This window comes from Pleurodeles waltl, chromosome 10 (genome assembly GCF_031143425.1).
Source record: "Pleurodeles waltl isolate 20211129_DDA chromosome 10, aPleWal1.hap1.20221129, whole genome shotgun sequence".
NCBI lineage: Eukaryota > Metazoa > Chordata > Amphibia > Caudata > Salamandridae > Pleurodeles > Pleurodeles waltl.
The window spans coordinates 90,099,681-90,113,896 of NC_090449.1; the positions used below are offsets into that span (position 1 = coordinate 90,099,681).

General features: G+C 48.7%; 1 protein-coding gene across 3 annotated transcripts in view; it reads left to right on the plus strand.

Moving 5' to 3' along the window:
* TRRAP (transformation/transcription domain associated protein) overlaps positions 1–14,216 on the plus strand; it is a 1,102,174-nt gene that overhangs the window by 838,226 nt on the left and 249,732 nt on the right. For all 3 annotated transcript variants that reach the window (XM_069209830.1, XM_069209829.1, XM_069209828.1), the window contains one exon: positions 15–136. In XM_069209830.1, coding sequence (XP_069065931.1) covers positions 15–136 — 122 coding nt within the window. The remainder of the gene's footprint in view (positions 1–14; positions 137–14,216) is intronic.

Genomic DNA, 14,216 nt, shown 5'->3' on the forward strand with positions numbered 1-14,216 from the left:
CTTCCTTTATTTAGATTCCTACGCTCCGTGAGAAGTCCATTTTGCTAGTGAAAATGATGACATATGTTGAAAAGAATTTTCCAGAGGACCTTGAATTAAATGCACAGTTTCTCGACCTTGTTAACTATGTATACAGGTAATTATAGCAGTTACTTAAAAACAACAGTTGAGTGGCTATATTTATTCAGATGTATGACTTTTATAAGTAATCATCTTTCTGTTATGGCTTACCTAAGGTGTAATTAGTGTCACTATATAAAGTGCATCCAAGTTTTCCCAAAGTTCACAGTTGAGTGGCAGTAATGTGTGTGGGGAAAATGACAGAATGTTTGCAGAAGAGTTTATATTAATCTGCCTTTTAAGTCTAGTTTCGATGTTTCTGACTAAAGGTATCTTTCTTAGATCAGTTGGAGTGAAATACATTATCTTTAGTAATACTTCCATAATACTTGCAACTATGATATTGTGATGATGATTTTACACAGATGCTTAAAGAATGTGGTTGTTGATCCAAAACTCTATGCTTGCACAACTCACAACAGCTATCCCATTGAAGAGGAATTAAAGTCAGTATTTTTATCAGCATTCTACAAAAAAGGTAGCATTTAATAGACTTCCAAAACATGATCAGTGTATAGCATATGTCATTTATTTGATAGGTTCCTCAATCTGTACAAAACAGTTCCTCCGCTGGCTTGAAACTTCACCATTAAGAGGTGGAGGAAAGGCGGAGGCGGCAGGCCAGTTTCAAAAGAGCGTCAGAACTTCCTGAAATGCCCTTTTGTATACTCTCGAAGGTGATTTGTCTGCATCTGCTCCTCATGGTGCCTCACTCTTGTTAAGAAAATTGTCTGGAAGGCCTGCAAAAACATAGACTTTGTTCACAATTATAGTAGCCTCACCATTAGGGAAAACATAGCAAACATCTTACCAGGGTGTATCAGTGACTAGAGGAATCCACATGTTTTCAGAAAACATTACAAGTAGAGCCAAAAATAATCACTGAGCATTTTAGGTCAGTTTGTAGAAACTATCTCACAGCATTGCCAAGGACATTTTCGTCAGGCCAACTCTGCTTAAGCTCCCAGCCAGTAGAATACGTAGAGTTGAAACCAGTGTAACCCGCAGCACCCACTGTACAGAGGTAGTCGTCTTCAGACACCCTATTCTTCACTCTAAGTCAGAGAAGCTTTTGCAGACCAAGAATGTAACTTAGTAATGTGAGCCCAACATCCATGGCCCTTCTAGACTGCCTGGTGTCTCCAACGAGTAGCTTCTGAGCTACTAGTAGCTCTTGAGCTACTCATAAGTAGCTCTTCAGTTTTTGTAGGCTGGGCACCACACAGGAAAGTGTATATTTAAAACAAACATGTAAATTTGTCTGGTCACTATTTAAATTCTAATTATATTTGTAGCTCTGGGTGCTTTCCATTGAACATAAGTAGTTTTACTACAGGAAAGTTTGGAGACCTCCTGGCCTAGATAAATTGTGTTGTGTGACACTAAAGTTAAACACGGTTCTTTGGTTGTGTGTATTTAATCCTGCTTGGACATTACTGTCTGTTTTGTGTTACAAGAAGTAATGTCTAATAATAGATGTGTGCTATTTGTTAATTCTCCTTGTCTGGCCATTATTTTCAGTTATGCTGTGTTATGTATTGCACCAGTTGTTAGTTTCCTAAAGAGTGTAAACCTTGAGCTCAACTAAACTGCCAAATGCTGACCCAGAATTAGATATGGAGATTTGGTTCATTTCTTTTTGACTAGCTGTTTTTGGAGTGCTGAGGGAATAAAAAAAAATGCTGATGATTAACTCTGAAACCACCCACTATACGAGTACTCATCTAAGCTGCCAAACTTCAAAATGTAGAACTACAATATGTGATGAGATATCAGGGCTGCGTTTGAAAGGATCAAATGTGTTCTCCTCTATTATTGCATGGTATACTATTTCATAACCCCTGTCCCATAAACCGTTGTCCCACTAATGAATAAGTGACAACATCTCATGGTTTCTGAACAGAAAGAAGGGAGTGGCTGAAAGAGATCAGTTGGGTATATATCTAGCCGCCAAATCATGCAAATGTGACATATTAAAAGCTGATATGGTTACCCACAGCCAGTGAAGGTCTCCTCAGGTTTTGGACATATGGCCAGCATTTATATGCCCAGTAGCCACTGTGACCTTTGTGTTCTGAGCCCCCTACATTGACTAGATGGCTCTGTTGACCCACCCACTTACAGAGAATTGAAATAGTCCAGCCTGGAATAAACCAAAGATCTGGTGTGATGCGAATTGGTAGGGGAGTGTGTAATTTAGAGTTGGGTGGTACAGCGCCCTGTTGTAAATTGACGGGGCTCACAGTCTGCAAAATTGTTGGTTTCTTTGTACCAGTTAGAGGTGTCGGGGGAGAACTGCTGATTGACTGCCCCCTTTGCCTCTGCAGGATCACCATTCTTCAGTCATTGGAGGTAACCCCTCGGTCTGTGGTCCTCTGCCTTTGTGTTGATTTGCCAGGTGTGGTAACTGGTGGTTTAATAACAGCCATTTAGAAAGTGAGGGGTAGAGTCCTTTTTACCTGTGCCCCTGGAGGCAACGTGATCTACTACTGATATCTCATTGAATTTTGCAGACAGGGTGCTTACCTTCATCAGATGTGCATCTGAATTTTCTTGCAGATTGTCTTCATCCATAGAAGAGGTAACATCTGGCATGTCCTCAGTTCCCTTGGTCCTTTCTGCCCTTTCTTTAATTTGAACTCTGAGGTTGGCTGGAGAGAATCACAATCACTGCACTGCTAATTCTACTTTTCCTCCACTTTAGTGTGAGTGACCAGTTCCTTTGTTATGGAGGTATTCTGCTAGCAGCTAATAAAACCTTAATACCATCATCTAGCTTATATCTACCTTGACTGGTTCTGGCTGACTTGATATTGGCCTGCCTGAAATATCCGAGAATGAAAGGTGCCAAGACTTGTAATACACCTTGTCCAGATTGAACAAATACTTCAAATTTGAAAAGAAGTTTGCAATTTGCTTGACTTCAGGGACCAATACATTTAGTATGTGTGAGTAGTGTTAATAGAAGTCAGAATTCAGTGATAAAGGGCTAGGTAATTGATCATATTGAATATTTCATTATCTGACAGAGCCTTCTAGCTGCAGATTCCATGCCTTTGGAGGAGGCCCCGTCCAGTTCTGCACCAGCAGTTTTGGCCTCGGCTCCAGTGGTGTCTCATGGATCCGATCTGATCCAGATTGGCACCGCTCGTGTCAACGTGACCTTTTCCTACGCCCATCCCGACACTGATGCTCCCAGCGGCATGTCCTACTGGGAACTTGGTCCAAGCCCAGCACAGGTACTCCTGTGAACAGGACAATTGTCCACCACCATTGCTGTGCCGTGGGTGGTCTTAGTTTCCTCATCCAACATCCCACCCGTGAAAGCTTCGTTGTCCAAGCTGCAACTTCCCATGTTGTGTTCCTGTCACTCCCCCTGGACATGGAATTAAAGTGCTGGACACACTTGGGAAGAAGATGTTTTCTTACGCCAGCCTGGAATTGAGGTCCGTGAACACCACATATTGGCCCGTTACTCCCATACCTTATTGGATACAGTTGCGCCACAGCTCCCGGAGGAGGCCCGGGCCATCCTTTCCCAAGCAATGAAAGATAGGAGGGGACTCAGGAAAGTTCACCGTTAGGGGTGGTCTGTATACGACTGACTTGCTGGGCAGACCAGTTTCGTCGACAGTGGCCTTAAGGCACCATGCCTGCCTGAAAACATCTGGCTTTTCAGGGGATGTCCAGGCCAACTTCATGGACATGCCCTTTAACAGGACTCATCTCTTCAGAGATGAGACAGACTCTGCACTGGAGTGCTTCAAGGGCTCGCATGCTGCGGTCAAGTCCTTGGGCCTCTCAGTGACACCTCACCCCCAGTCTGCTTTTTGCTCCTTTTGTGGCTACGGATGGGGCATGCCAGAGAGCCAGCCCTCTGCCAGCTACCATCCTGTTAAAACTGCCCCAGATGTGCACGGATGTGGACACGATGCATTCCGACCCTGTTGGTCTGGTAATCTGAAGTCATTCGCCGCCCCCTTACCCAACCCCCCACACCTGCAGCCTCTATGCCCTCCATATCTGGTCCTGCAATACCATGGTTGCACAAGTTGGAGGGAGAATCCAATATCCTCTCCTCCACTGGAAGTCCATAACATCGGACAGATGGGTCTTGCAGATCATTCTTCTTCCCTTTCAATCTTTCCCTCCCCCTACGCTGCCAACTCAAGAACGGATGGTGAAGGATCATCCGTCTCTGCTCCAAAAGGAAGTTACAGCTCGCTTGACCAAGGGGTGTTGTAGAAAGGGTTCCTAATATCAGAAGTAGGCAGTGGTAGTTATTCCTTTTACTTTCCGATAGCCAAATAGAACAAGGGCCTTCGTCCTAGTCTAGAATTGTGAAATGTCAATTTCTTCCTCAAAAAGAAGAAATTCAAGATGCTCACTTTGACTCAGGTCTTGTCTGCTCTAGACCAAGGAGACTGTTTGGTAGTGTTGGCCTCACAGGATGGGTATTATAACATCCCCATCCTACTTGCCCACAGGCATTACTTTACCTGCGGTTCAGGGTAGGTGTAGGAAGCTTGCTCTTTATATAGTGTACTAAAACGAAGTACACTGTGCAGAGAGTCCCGCAGATCCCCAGTTGGTATTGCAAAGGCAGATAAGACAAATGCTCTATTTGTGGTAGTGTGGGGAAGCAGTTAGGCTTATCAGAGGGTAGTGCTAAGCACTTGTTGTACTCACAGAGGAAATAAATGAGAGACACTCAAAGAATAAATCAGAGACCAATTTTTAAAAAATAACAATTCTTTTTATATATGTTTCAAACACAAGAACTACGTAATCAGGTAAGTAGACTTTTAAGCATAAATACTTTGCAGTTTCAAAAATACAGTGTAATTTTCAGAGTTCTATCGATGTTATCCTATAGAAGAAAAACAATGTTCCGCAAACACAGGGTTAACAAGGGCTTTCAAAGCTGATCTCATGGAGGTAAGGTAAGTAGTGGGCACTGTTCAGAACCACACCAACACGTCACACTGAGCGGCACTTGGCCGGCCTGGTGCAGAGGTGCATAAAGCGTCGGCTGCACAGAGGTTTCCTTTAGGATGATTCTGACTCTGTGACAAACAGGCTGCAGGCTCTGGATGGAAAGCCAGTTGGAGACACTAAAAAAGTAGGTAGAAGACTTAAGGTGCTCAAGGACGTAGGTGCACCTTTGGTCTCCTCCTCCAGTGCCCAGGGACGATGGGTGCAGGGTTGTCTTTTGGTGTTGGGTTTTTTTTTGTTCAAGAGCACTCGCTGTCAGAGGGTCCTGTGAGTTGAGGCTGCAAGTGTCGTCGGTGAGTCCGGCAAGGGTGGACCCAGGGTAGACTCAAGCTCTCAGGAGCCGGGGGACGTTGTTGGCACAGATGACCCACCTCAGCTGGGGTCAGCGGGTCACAGGTGCAGTGGCTGTTACAGGTGTCAGGTGTTTCTCTCACCACCGGGCTTGGGGAGATAGGGCCTGCATGCAGGGGCTTCAGGTGACTTAGAGTCCAGGAGAGCTGACATTTGGGTAGGCTTGGGCTCAGGACAGCTGGGAACCCTGCTGGCACCATTGGTTGGCTTCTCACTGGGTGGGGGTCGTCGGGTGCAGAGGTCACTTCAGGTGTTGGGTTTGCAGACTTGTCCTTGTTGGATACTTTGTTGCTGAGCAGGTCCGCTGCTCATGGAAGTCTGAGCCTTTTTAGAAGGCAAATAGGCTTCCTGGGTTCTCTTGAAGCTCCAGCTTCAGGTCGAGTCTTTTTGTACAGAGGCTGGTGAGGTTAGTAGGCAGGCCGGAAGGACTGGTACTGGTCAGCTGCTTCTATTTCCTTTTCTTCTGGGGCTAGATTCTTCTTTGTCCTTCGTACGTAGTCAGGCTCTGCGCTCTAGAGTTCAGGGGTGCCACATAAATACTCAATTTAGGGGTGTTACAGGAAGTGCCAGGTGGTAGCCAATGGGCTGCCGACCTTTAGGATGACTACACCCTTTCTATGATGACTTCTGCTGGGAAGCGTGCATAACCTTAACCCTTGTGGCTTCATTCCTTCAAAGAAAGATTGAGGAATTTGAAAAGTAGTCTCCACTTCAGCTCGTCTACCTTAGGGGTGGGACTTGCATGAAGTGGGCTCCCCTCCTAATTTAACTAATTTTCCTGCCTGTGCTGCTGCCAAAAGTGGGGTCACGACACGTGGGGTTGGTCATCTCCGCCATCTGGAGATACCTGGCTTTTATTTCAAAAGCAGCAAGGTCTTTGATGCTCCCACCCTGGAAGGTCCATCCTGCTCTGGAGGAGGTGTTATCTCCTCTGCCCAGAGCTGGCTTTTGGTCTAGGCCTCTGAGAGCATTGGCCCTCACCTCAGAGGGCTAGAACTCTGTCTGGAGTGGCTGCACTGGTTTGTACCTGTCAGTGAACACACAAGTAGGTGGGTAGGTTTTTAGGGGGCACCTCTAAGGTGCCCTCTGTGTGCATTTATCAATAAAAGCATCACTGGCATCAGTGAGGGTTTATTATTCAAAGATGTTTGATATCAAACATCCCAGGATTCAGAGAAGTCATCATGTAGCTGGGGAACTCATAATGACCAGTGTCCAGCACATGCATTTAAAATCAATCAATCAGTGATTTGTTAAGCGCTCTACTCACCCGGAAGGATCTCAAGGCACTTGGGATGGGGGGGGGAGGAGGGGGCGGGTAGCTACTGTTCGTAGAGCCAGGTCTTGAGGCGCTTCCTGAAAGTCAGGAGGTCCTGGGTCATACATAGGTTGATGGGGAGGGAGTTCCAGGTTTTGGCGGCAAGGTGGGAGAAGGATCTGCCGCTGGTTGTGGTACGGTGAATGCGGGGGATGGATGCAAGGGCGAGGTTGGAGGAGCAGAGCTGGCGTGTCGGGACGTGGAAGTTGAGACGCTCGTTGAGGTAGGCTGGTCTGGCATCGTGGAGAGCTTTGTGGGCGTGAATTAGGAGTTTGAAGACAATCCTTTTGGTGACGGATAGCAAGTGGAGGTCTTTGAGGTGGGCTGAGATGTGTAAGGGGCGAGGTAGGTTGAGGATGAGTCGTGCTGAGGCGTTCTGGATGCGCTGGAGTTTCTTCTGGAGCTTGGCCGTTGTTCCCGCGTAGAGGGCGTTGCCGTAGTCCAGTCTGCTGCTGACGAGGGTGTGGGTGACCATTCTTCTGGTTTCCACGGGAATCCATTGGAAAAATGGCTTCCCTGTGCACTTACTATGTCTCAGAATCGACAGAGGCACAGTAGGTGCATATCTGCTCATGCATATATGCCCTCATATGTGCCTGGATGCACCCAGCTTTATTGGTGGCTTAATCCTGGCACATGCAGTGATAGGGGACCCCTGATGGGGGGGGAGGGTGAAAGGATGTATTTACAATGTAACTTGCACCAACACATGGTGTCTACAATAGCAGCATTGTGTGGGTTAGGTGAGGGGTCCCTGGGGCAGGCACAGCTGGTAGCCCTCAAAGACCTTCCTTAGTGCACTAGGTAGCAGGGTTGCATTTACTAGGGACTTACAATGGTAGCTAAAGAGTTTGCCAGTTGTGCAAAACAACTGTGCAGTTTAGGGAAAAGAGATCTGGGGCTGGGGACCTGGTTAGCAGGGACATTCTGCAATATCAGTCAAAATCATACCAGAATCCAGGCAAAAGGTGTTGGGGCGGGGGTGACCATGTCAAAAGAGGCACTTTTACACAGTAGGACACAAGCATTTTCAGTTCATTGTGCTACCGTTCTGCCTTACCAGTGCCACTCAGGTGTTCACCAAGGTGATGGCAGAGGTTGCAATGCATCTGTGCGGGTTAGGGGTTTCAGTCTTCCCCTACCTCGACTGGCTGTTGAAGGCAGTCTCGTCCCAGGCTGTCATCTCCCACCTCCACACTACGGCGAACCTTCTGCCTTCGCTGGGGTTCACTTTGAACGTACCAAAGTCAAACTGGACTCCTTTTCAGACGATCCCTTTCATTGGAGCTGTTCTGGATATAGTGCAGTTTTTGGCTTATCCTCACAAGCAGGATATTCTGGTGATATGATATCAATTTTTCAGCATCTATCCTGGATTTCAGTGAGAATGACTGAGTCTGCTGGGCCTCATGTCCTCCTGCATCCTGCTGGTGAATCGTGCTAGGTGGCATATGCAGGCTCAGATGTAGGACCTGAAGTTCCTGTGGGCGCAGCATCAGGGGACTCTCTGACATGATCCAATTCTCGGAGGGAACTACAAAAGACCTGCAGTGGTGGCTCACGAATTGCAATTGGGTCAAAGGCAGGCTCCTTTCTCTTCCCCAGCCAGATCTGACAGTAGTGACAGATGTGTTGCTCCAGGGATGGGGCGGCCATCTGCTAGAGGTGGAGATCAGAGGACTCTGGCCTCTGACAAAATCTGGACTCCACATACATTTGCTGGATGTAAGGAAATGCCTCCTTGGCATGGTTGCCCCCTGACTTTTTGCCTTTGCTGATGCTATGTTTACAATTGAAAGTGTGCTGAGGCCTGCTAACCAGGCCCCAGCACCAGTGTTCTTTCCCTAACCTGTACTTTTGTATCCACAATTGGCAGACCCTGGCATCCAGATAAGTCCCTTGTAACTGGTACTTCTAGTACCAAGGGCCCTGATGCCAAGGAAGGTCTCTAAGGGCTGCAGCATGTCTTATGCCACCCTGGAGACCTCTCACTCAGCACAGACACACTGCTTGCCAGCTTGTGTGTGCTAGTGAGGACAAAACGAGTAAGTCGACATGGCACTCCCCTCAGGGTGCCATGCCAGCCTCTCACTGCCTATGCAGTATAGGTAAGCCACCCCTCTAGCAGGCCTTACAGCCCTAAGGCAGGGTGCACTATACCATAGGTGAGGGTACCAGTGCATGAGCATGGTACCCCTACAGTGTCTAAACAAAACCTTAGACATTGTAAGTGCAGGGTAGCCATAAGAGTATATGGTCTGGGAGTTTGTCAAACACGAACTCCACAGCACCATAATGGCTACACTGAAAACTGGGAAGTTTGGTATCAAACTTCTCAGCACAATAAATGCACACTGATGCCAGTGTACATTTTATTGTAAAATACACCCCAGAGGGCACCTTAGAGGTGCCCCCTGAAACTTAACCAACTATCTGTGTAGGCTGACTAGTTTTAGCAGCCTGCCACAAACCGAGACATGTTGCTGGCCCCATGGGGAGAGTGCCTTTGTCACTCTGAGGCCAGTAACAAAGCCTGCACTGGGTGGAGATGCTAACACCTCCCCCAGGCAGGAATTGTCACACCTGGCGGTGAGCCTCAAAGGCTCACCTCCTTTGTGCCAACCCAGCAGGACACTCCAGCTAGTGGAGTTGCCCGCCCCCTCCGGCCAGGCCCCACTTTTGGCGGCAAGGCCGGAGAAAATAATGAGAAAAACAAGGAGGAGTCACTGGCCAGTCAGGACAGCCCCTAAGGTGTCCTGAGCTGAGGTGACTCTGACTTTTAGAAATCCTCCATCTTGCAGATGGAGGATTCCCCCAATAGGGTTAGGATTGTGACCCCCTCCCCTTGGGAGGAGGCACAAAGAGGGTGTACCCACCCTCAGGGCTAGTAGCCATTGGCTACTAACCCCCCAGACCTAAACACGCCCTTAAATTTAGTATTTAAGGGCTACCCTGAACCCTAGAAAATTAGATTCCTGCAACTACAAGAAGAAGGACTGCCTAGCTGAAAACCCCTGCAGAGGAAGACCAGAAGACGACAACTGCCTTGGCTCCAGAAACTCACCGGCCTGTCTCCTGCCTTCCAAAGATCCTGCTCCAGCGACGCCTTCCAAAGGGACCAGCGACCTCGACATCCTCTGAGGACTGCCCCTGCTTCGAAAAGACAAGAAACTCCCGAGGACAGCGGACCTGCTCCAAGAAAAGCTGCAACTTTGTTTCCAGCAGCTTTAAAGAACCCTGCAAGCTCCCCGCAAGAAGCGTGAGACTTGCAACACTGCACCCGGCGACCCCGACTCGGCTGGTGGAGATCCGACACCTCAGGAGGGACCCCAGGACTACTCTGATACTGTGAGTACCAAAACCTGTCCCCCCTGAGCTCCCACAGCGCCGCCTGCAGAGGGAATCCCGAGGCTTCCCCTGACCGCGACTCTTTGAACCTAAAGTCCCGACGCCTGGGAGAGACCCTGCACCCGCAGCCCCCAGGACCTGAAGGACCGGACTTTCACTGGAGAAGTGACCCCCAGGAGTCCCTCTCCCTTGTCCAAGTGGAGGTTTCCCCGAGGAATCCCCCCCTTGCCTGCCTGCAGCGCTGAAGAGATCCCGAGATCTCTCATAGACTAACATTGAAAACCCGACGCTTGTTTCTACACTGCACCCGGCCACCCCCGCGCTGCTGAGGGTGAAATTTCTGTGTGGGCTTGTGTCCCCCCCGGTGCCCTACAAAACCCCCCTGGTCTGCCCTCCGAAGACGCGGGTACTTACCTGCAAGCAGACCGGAACCGGGGCACCCCCTTCTCTCCATTCTAGCCTATGTGTTTTGGGCACCACTTTGAACTCTGCACCTGACCGGCCCTGAGCTGCTGGTGTGGTGACTTTGGGGTTGCTCTGAACCCCCAACGGTGGGCTACCTTGGACCAAGAACTAAGCCCCGTAAGTGTCTTACTTACCTGGTTAACCTAACAAATACTTACTGTAAGGAAATGCCTCCTTGGCATGGTTGCCCCCTGACTTTTTGCCTTTGCTGATGCTATGTTTACAATTGAAAGTGTGCTGAGGCCTGCTAACCAGGCCCCAGCACCAGTGTTCTTTCCCTAACCTGTACTTTTGTATCCACAATTGGCAGACCCTGGCATCCAGATAAGTCCCTTGTAACTGGTACGTTCGATGGCATCTGTCGCTGTAGATACGCATGTTCTGCAATAGCTCGCCATCTGGTGTTGGGCCGGAGTGTTACAAGTTGTTTTTCTTCGAAGAAGTCTTTCGAGTCACGGGACCGAGTGACTCCTCCTTTTGTCTCCATTGCGCATGGGCGTCGACTCCATCTTCGATTGTTTTTTTTCCGCCATCGGGTTCGGACGTGTTCCTGTCGCTCCGAGTTTCGGAACGGAAAATTAGCTAATTTCGGAAGATTTTCGTCGGTATTGTTGCGTTCGGGATCGGCGTACTTAGATTCCACACCGCATCGAAGATCGAAGAGCTCCGGTGCCCTTCGGGGTAGTTTTTCGATCCTCCGTCGGGGCCTGGTCGGCCCGACCGCGTGCTGAAGAACGCCGATGGAACGGACCCCGTTTCGTTTCTGCCCCAAATGCCACAATAAATACCCCTACACAGACCAACACTTGGTCTGCAACCTGTGCCTGTCACCTGAGCACAGCGAAGACACCTGCGAGGCCTGTCGTGCGTTCCGGTCCCGAAAAACACTCCGAGACCGTCGAGCCAGAAGACTTCAAATGGCGTCCGCACCGACAGCCCAACGGGAGTTCGAGGAACAGGAAGAAGAAGGTACCTTCTCGATCCAAGACTCAGACTCCGAAGGATTCGACGATACACAAACCGTGAGTAAGACGTCGAAAACCACACAGAGAAACATTTACAAGGCCCAGGGGACGCCACTGCCACCAGGCCATGGCTCGACCCATAAATTCGGTGACCGACCGTCGGCACCGAAAAAGGCCAAAACAGTGCCGAGATCGTCCGACTCCGGTCGAGACACCGGCACGCAGCCTTCTCGGGACCGAGAAAGTGCTGGAGACAAGCCTCGACACCGAGATGCCGGTGTGGACACGGCTCGACGCCGAGACAGCTGCACCGAAACAGATCGACGCCGAGAGGTTTCGGCCCCGAAAAGGAAAAAAGTCACCTCGGAGCCGAAAAAACACGCAGACAAAGTTTCAACGCCGAAACAAACTGCAAGCGACCCAGCTTCAGGCTCTTATACAGAAGAGCACTCGCTAACCTCCCAAATGCAAAAGCATAGGTTTGAGGAAGAGCTACAAGCAACTGATGTGGACCATACGCAAAAGCGTATCTTCATTCAGCAGGGGACAGGAAAAATAAGCACCCTTCCCCCCATTAGGAGAAAGAGAAGGTTGGAGTTCCAGACGGAACAAGCACCACAACCAAAAGTGGTTAAAAGAATTACACCACCACCCTCTCCTCCGCCCGTGATTAACGTTTCACCAGCACAAACTCCATCTCACTCCCCAGCTCACACCACCATGAGCCAGGGTGACCAAGATCAGGACGCATGGGACCTATACGACGCCCCAGTGTCAGATAACAGCCCGGAGGCCTACCCTACAAAGCCATCTCCACCAGAAGACAGCACCGCGTACTCTCAGGTGGTGGCTAGAGCAGCACAATTTCATAACGTAAGCCTCCACTCAGAACAGGTCGAGGATGATTTCTTGTTCAACACACTCTCCTCCACCCACAGCTCCTACCAAAGCCTGCCTATGCTCCCTGGTATGCTCCGGCACGCAAAAGACATATTTAAGGAGCCGGTCAAAAGTAGGGCAATCACACCAAGGGTGGAAAAGAAGTATAAGCCGCCTCCTACGGACCCGGTTTTCATCACTACACAGCTGCCACCAGACTCTGTTGTTGTAGGAGCAGCTAGGAAAAGGGCCAACTCTCACACATCTGGAGATGCACCACCCCCAGATAAAGAAAGCCGCAAGTTCGATGCAGCTGGTAAAAGAGTCGCAGCACAAGCTGCATACCAGAGGTGCATCGCGAACTCCCTGGCACTACTTGCGCGCTATGACAGAGCCCACTGGGACGAGATGCAACATCTCATTGAACATCTGCCCAAGGACTTCCAAAATAGGGCGAAACAAGTGGTTGAGGAGGGACAGACCATCTCCAACAACCAGATACGTTCCTCCATGGACGCTGCAGATACAGCTGCACGGACAATTAATACATCTGTAACTATCAGACGGCATGCATGGCTCCGAACGTCTGGATTTAAACCAGAGATTCAACAAGCAGTTCTCAATATGCCTTTTAATGAAAAAGAACTGTTCGGTCCAGAAGTGGACACAGCGATTGAGAAACTCAAAAAAGATACGGACACTGCCAAAGCCATGGGCGCACTCTACTCCCCGCAGAGCAGAGGGAATTACAGCACATTCCGTAAAACGCCCTTTCGAGGGGGGTTTCGGGGTCAAAGCACACAAGCCAGCACCTCACAAGCAACACCGTCCACTTACCAGGGACAGTATAGAGGAGGTTTTCGGGGACAATATAGAGGAGGGCAATTCCCTAGAAATAGAGGGAGATTTCAAAGCCCCAAAACCCCTACTACTAAACAATGACTCACATGTCACTCACCCCCTCCACACAACACCAGTGGGGGGAAGAATAGGTCATTATTACAAAGCATGGGAGGAAATCACTACAGACACTTGGGTTCTAGCAATTATCCAACATGGTTATTGCATAGAATTTCTACAATTCCCTCCAAACATACCACCAAAAGCACAAAATTTAACAACACACCATACCAATCTCCTGGAGATAGAAGTGCAGGCACTATTGCAAAAGAATGCAATCGAATTAGTGCCAAACACACAAATAAACACAGGAGTTTACTCACTGTACTTTCTGATACCAAAGAAGGACAAAACGCTGAGACCAATCCTAGACCTCAGAGTAGTGAACACTTTCATCAAATCAGACCACTTCCACATGGTCACACTACAAGAAGTATTGCCATTGCTAAAACTACACGACTACATGGCAACTTTAGACCTCAAGGATGCTTATTTCCATATACCAATACACCCATCTCACAGGAAATACCTAAGGTTTGTATTCAAAGGAATACATTACCAATTCAAGGTACTGCCTTTCGGATTAACAACCGCACCAAGAGTCTTTACCAAATGTCTAGCGGTAGTCGCTGCACACATAAGAAGGCAGCAAATACATGTGTTCCCATATTTGGACGACTGGCTAATCAAGGCCCATTCGTTCATACAGTGCTCAAATCACACAAATCAGATCATACAAACCCTCTTCAAACTCGGGTTCACCGTCAATTTCACAAAATCCAAAATTCTGCCACGCAAGGTACAACAATACCTGGGAGCCATAATAGACACATCAAAGGGAGTAGCCACTCCAAGTCCACAAAGAATTCAAAATT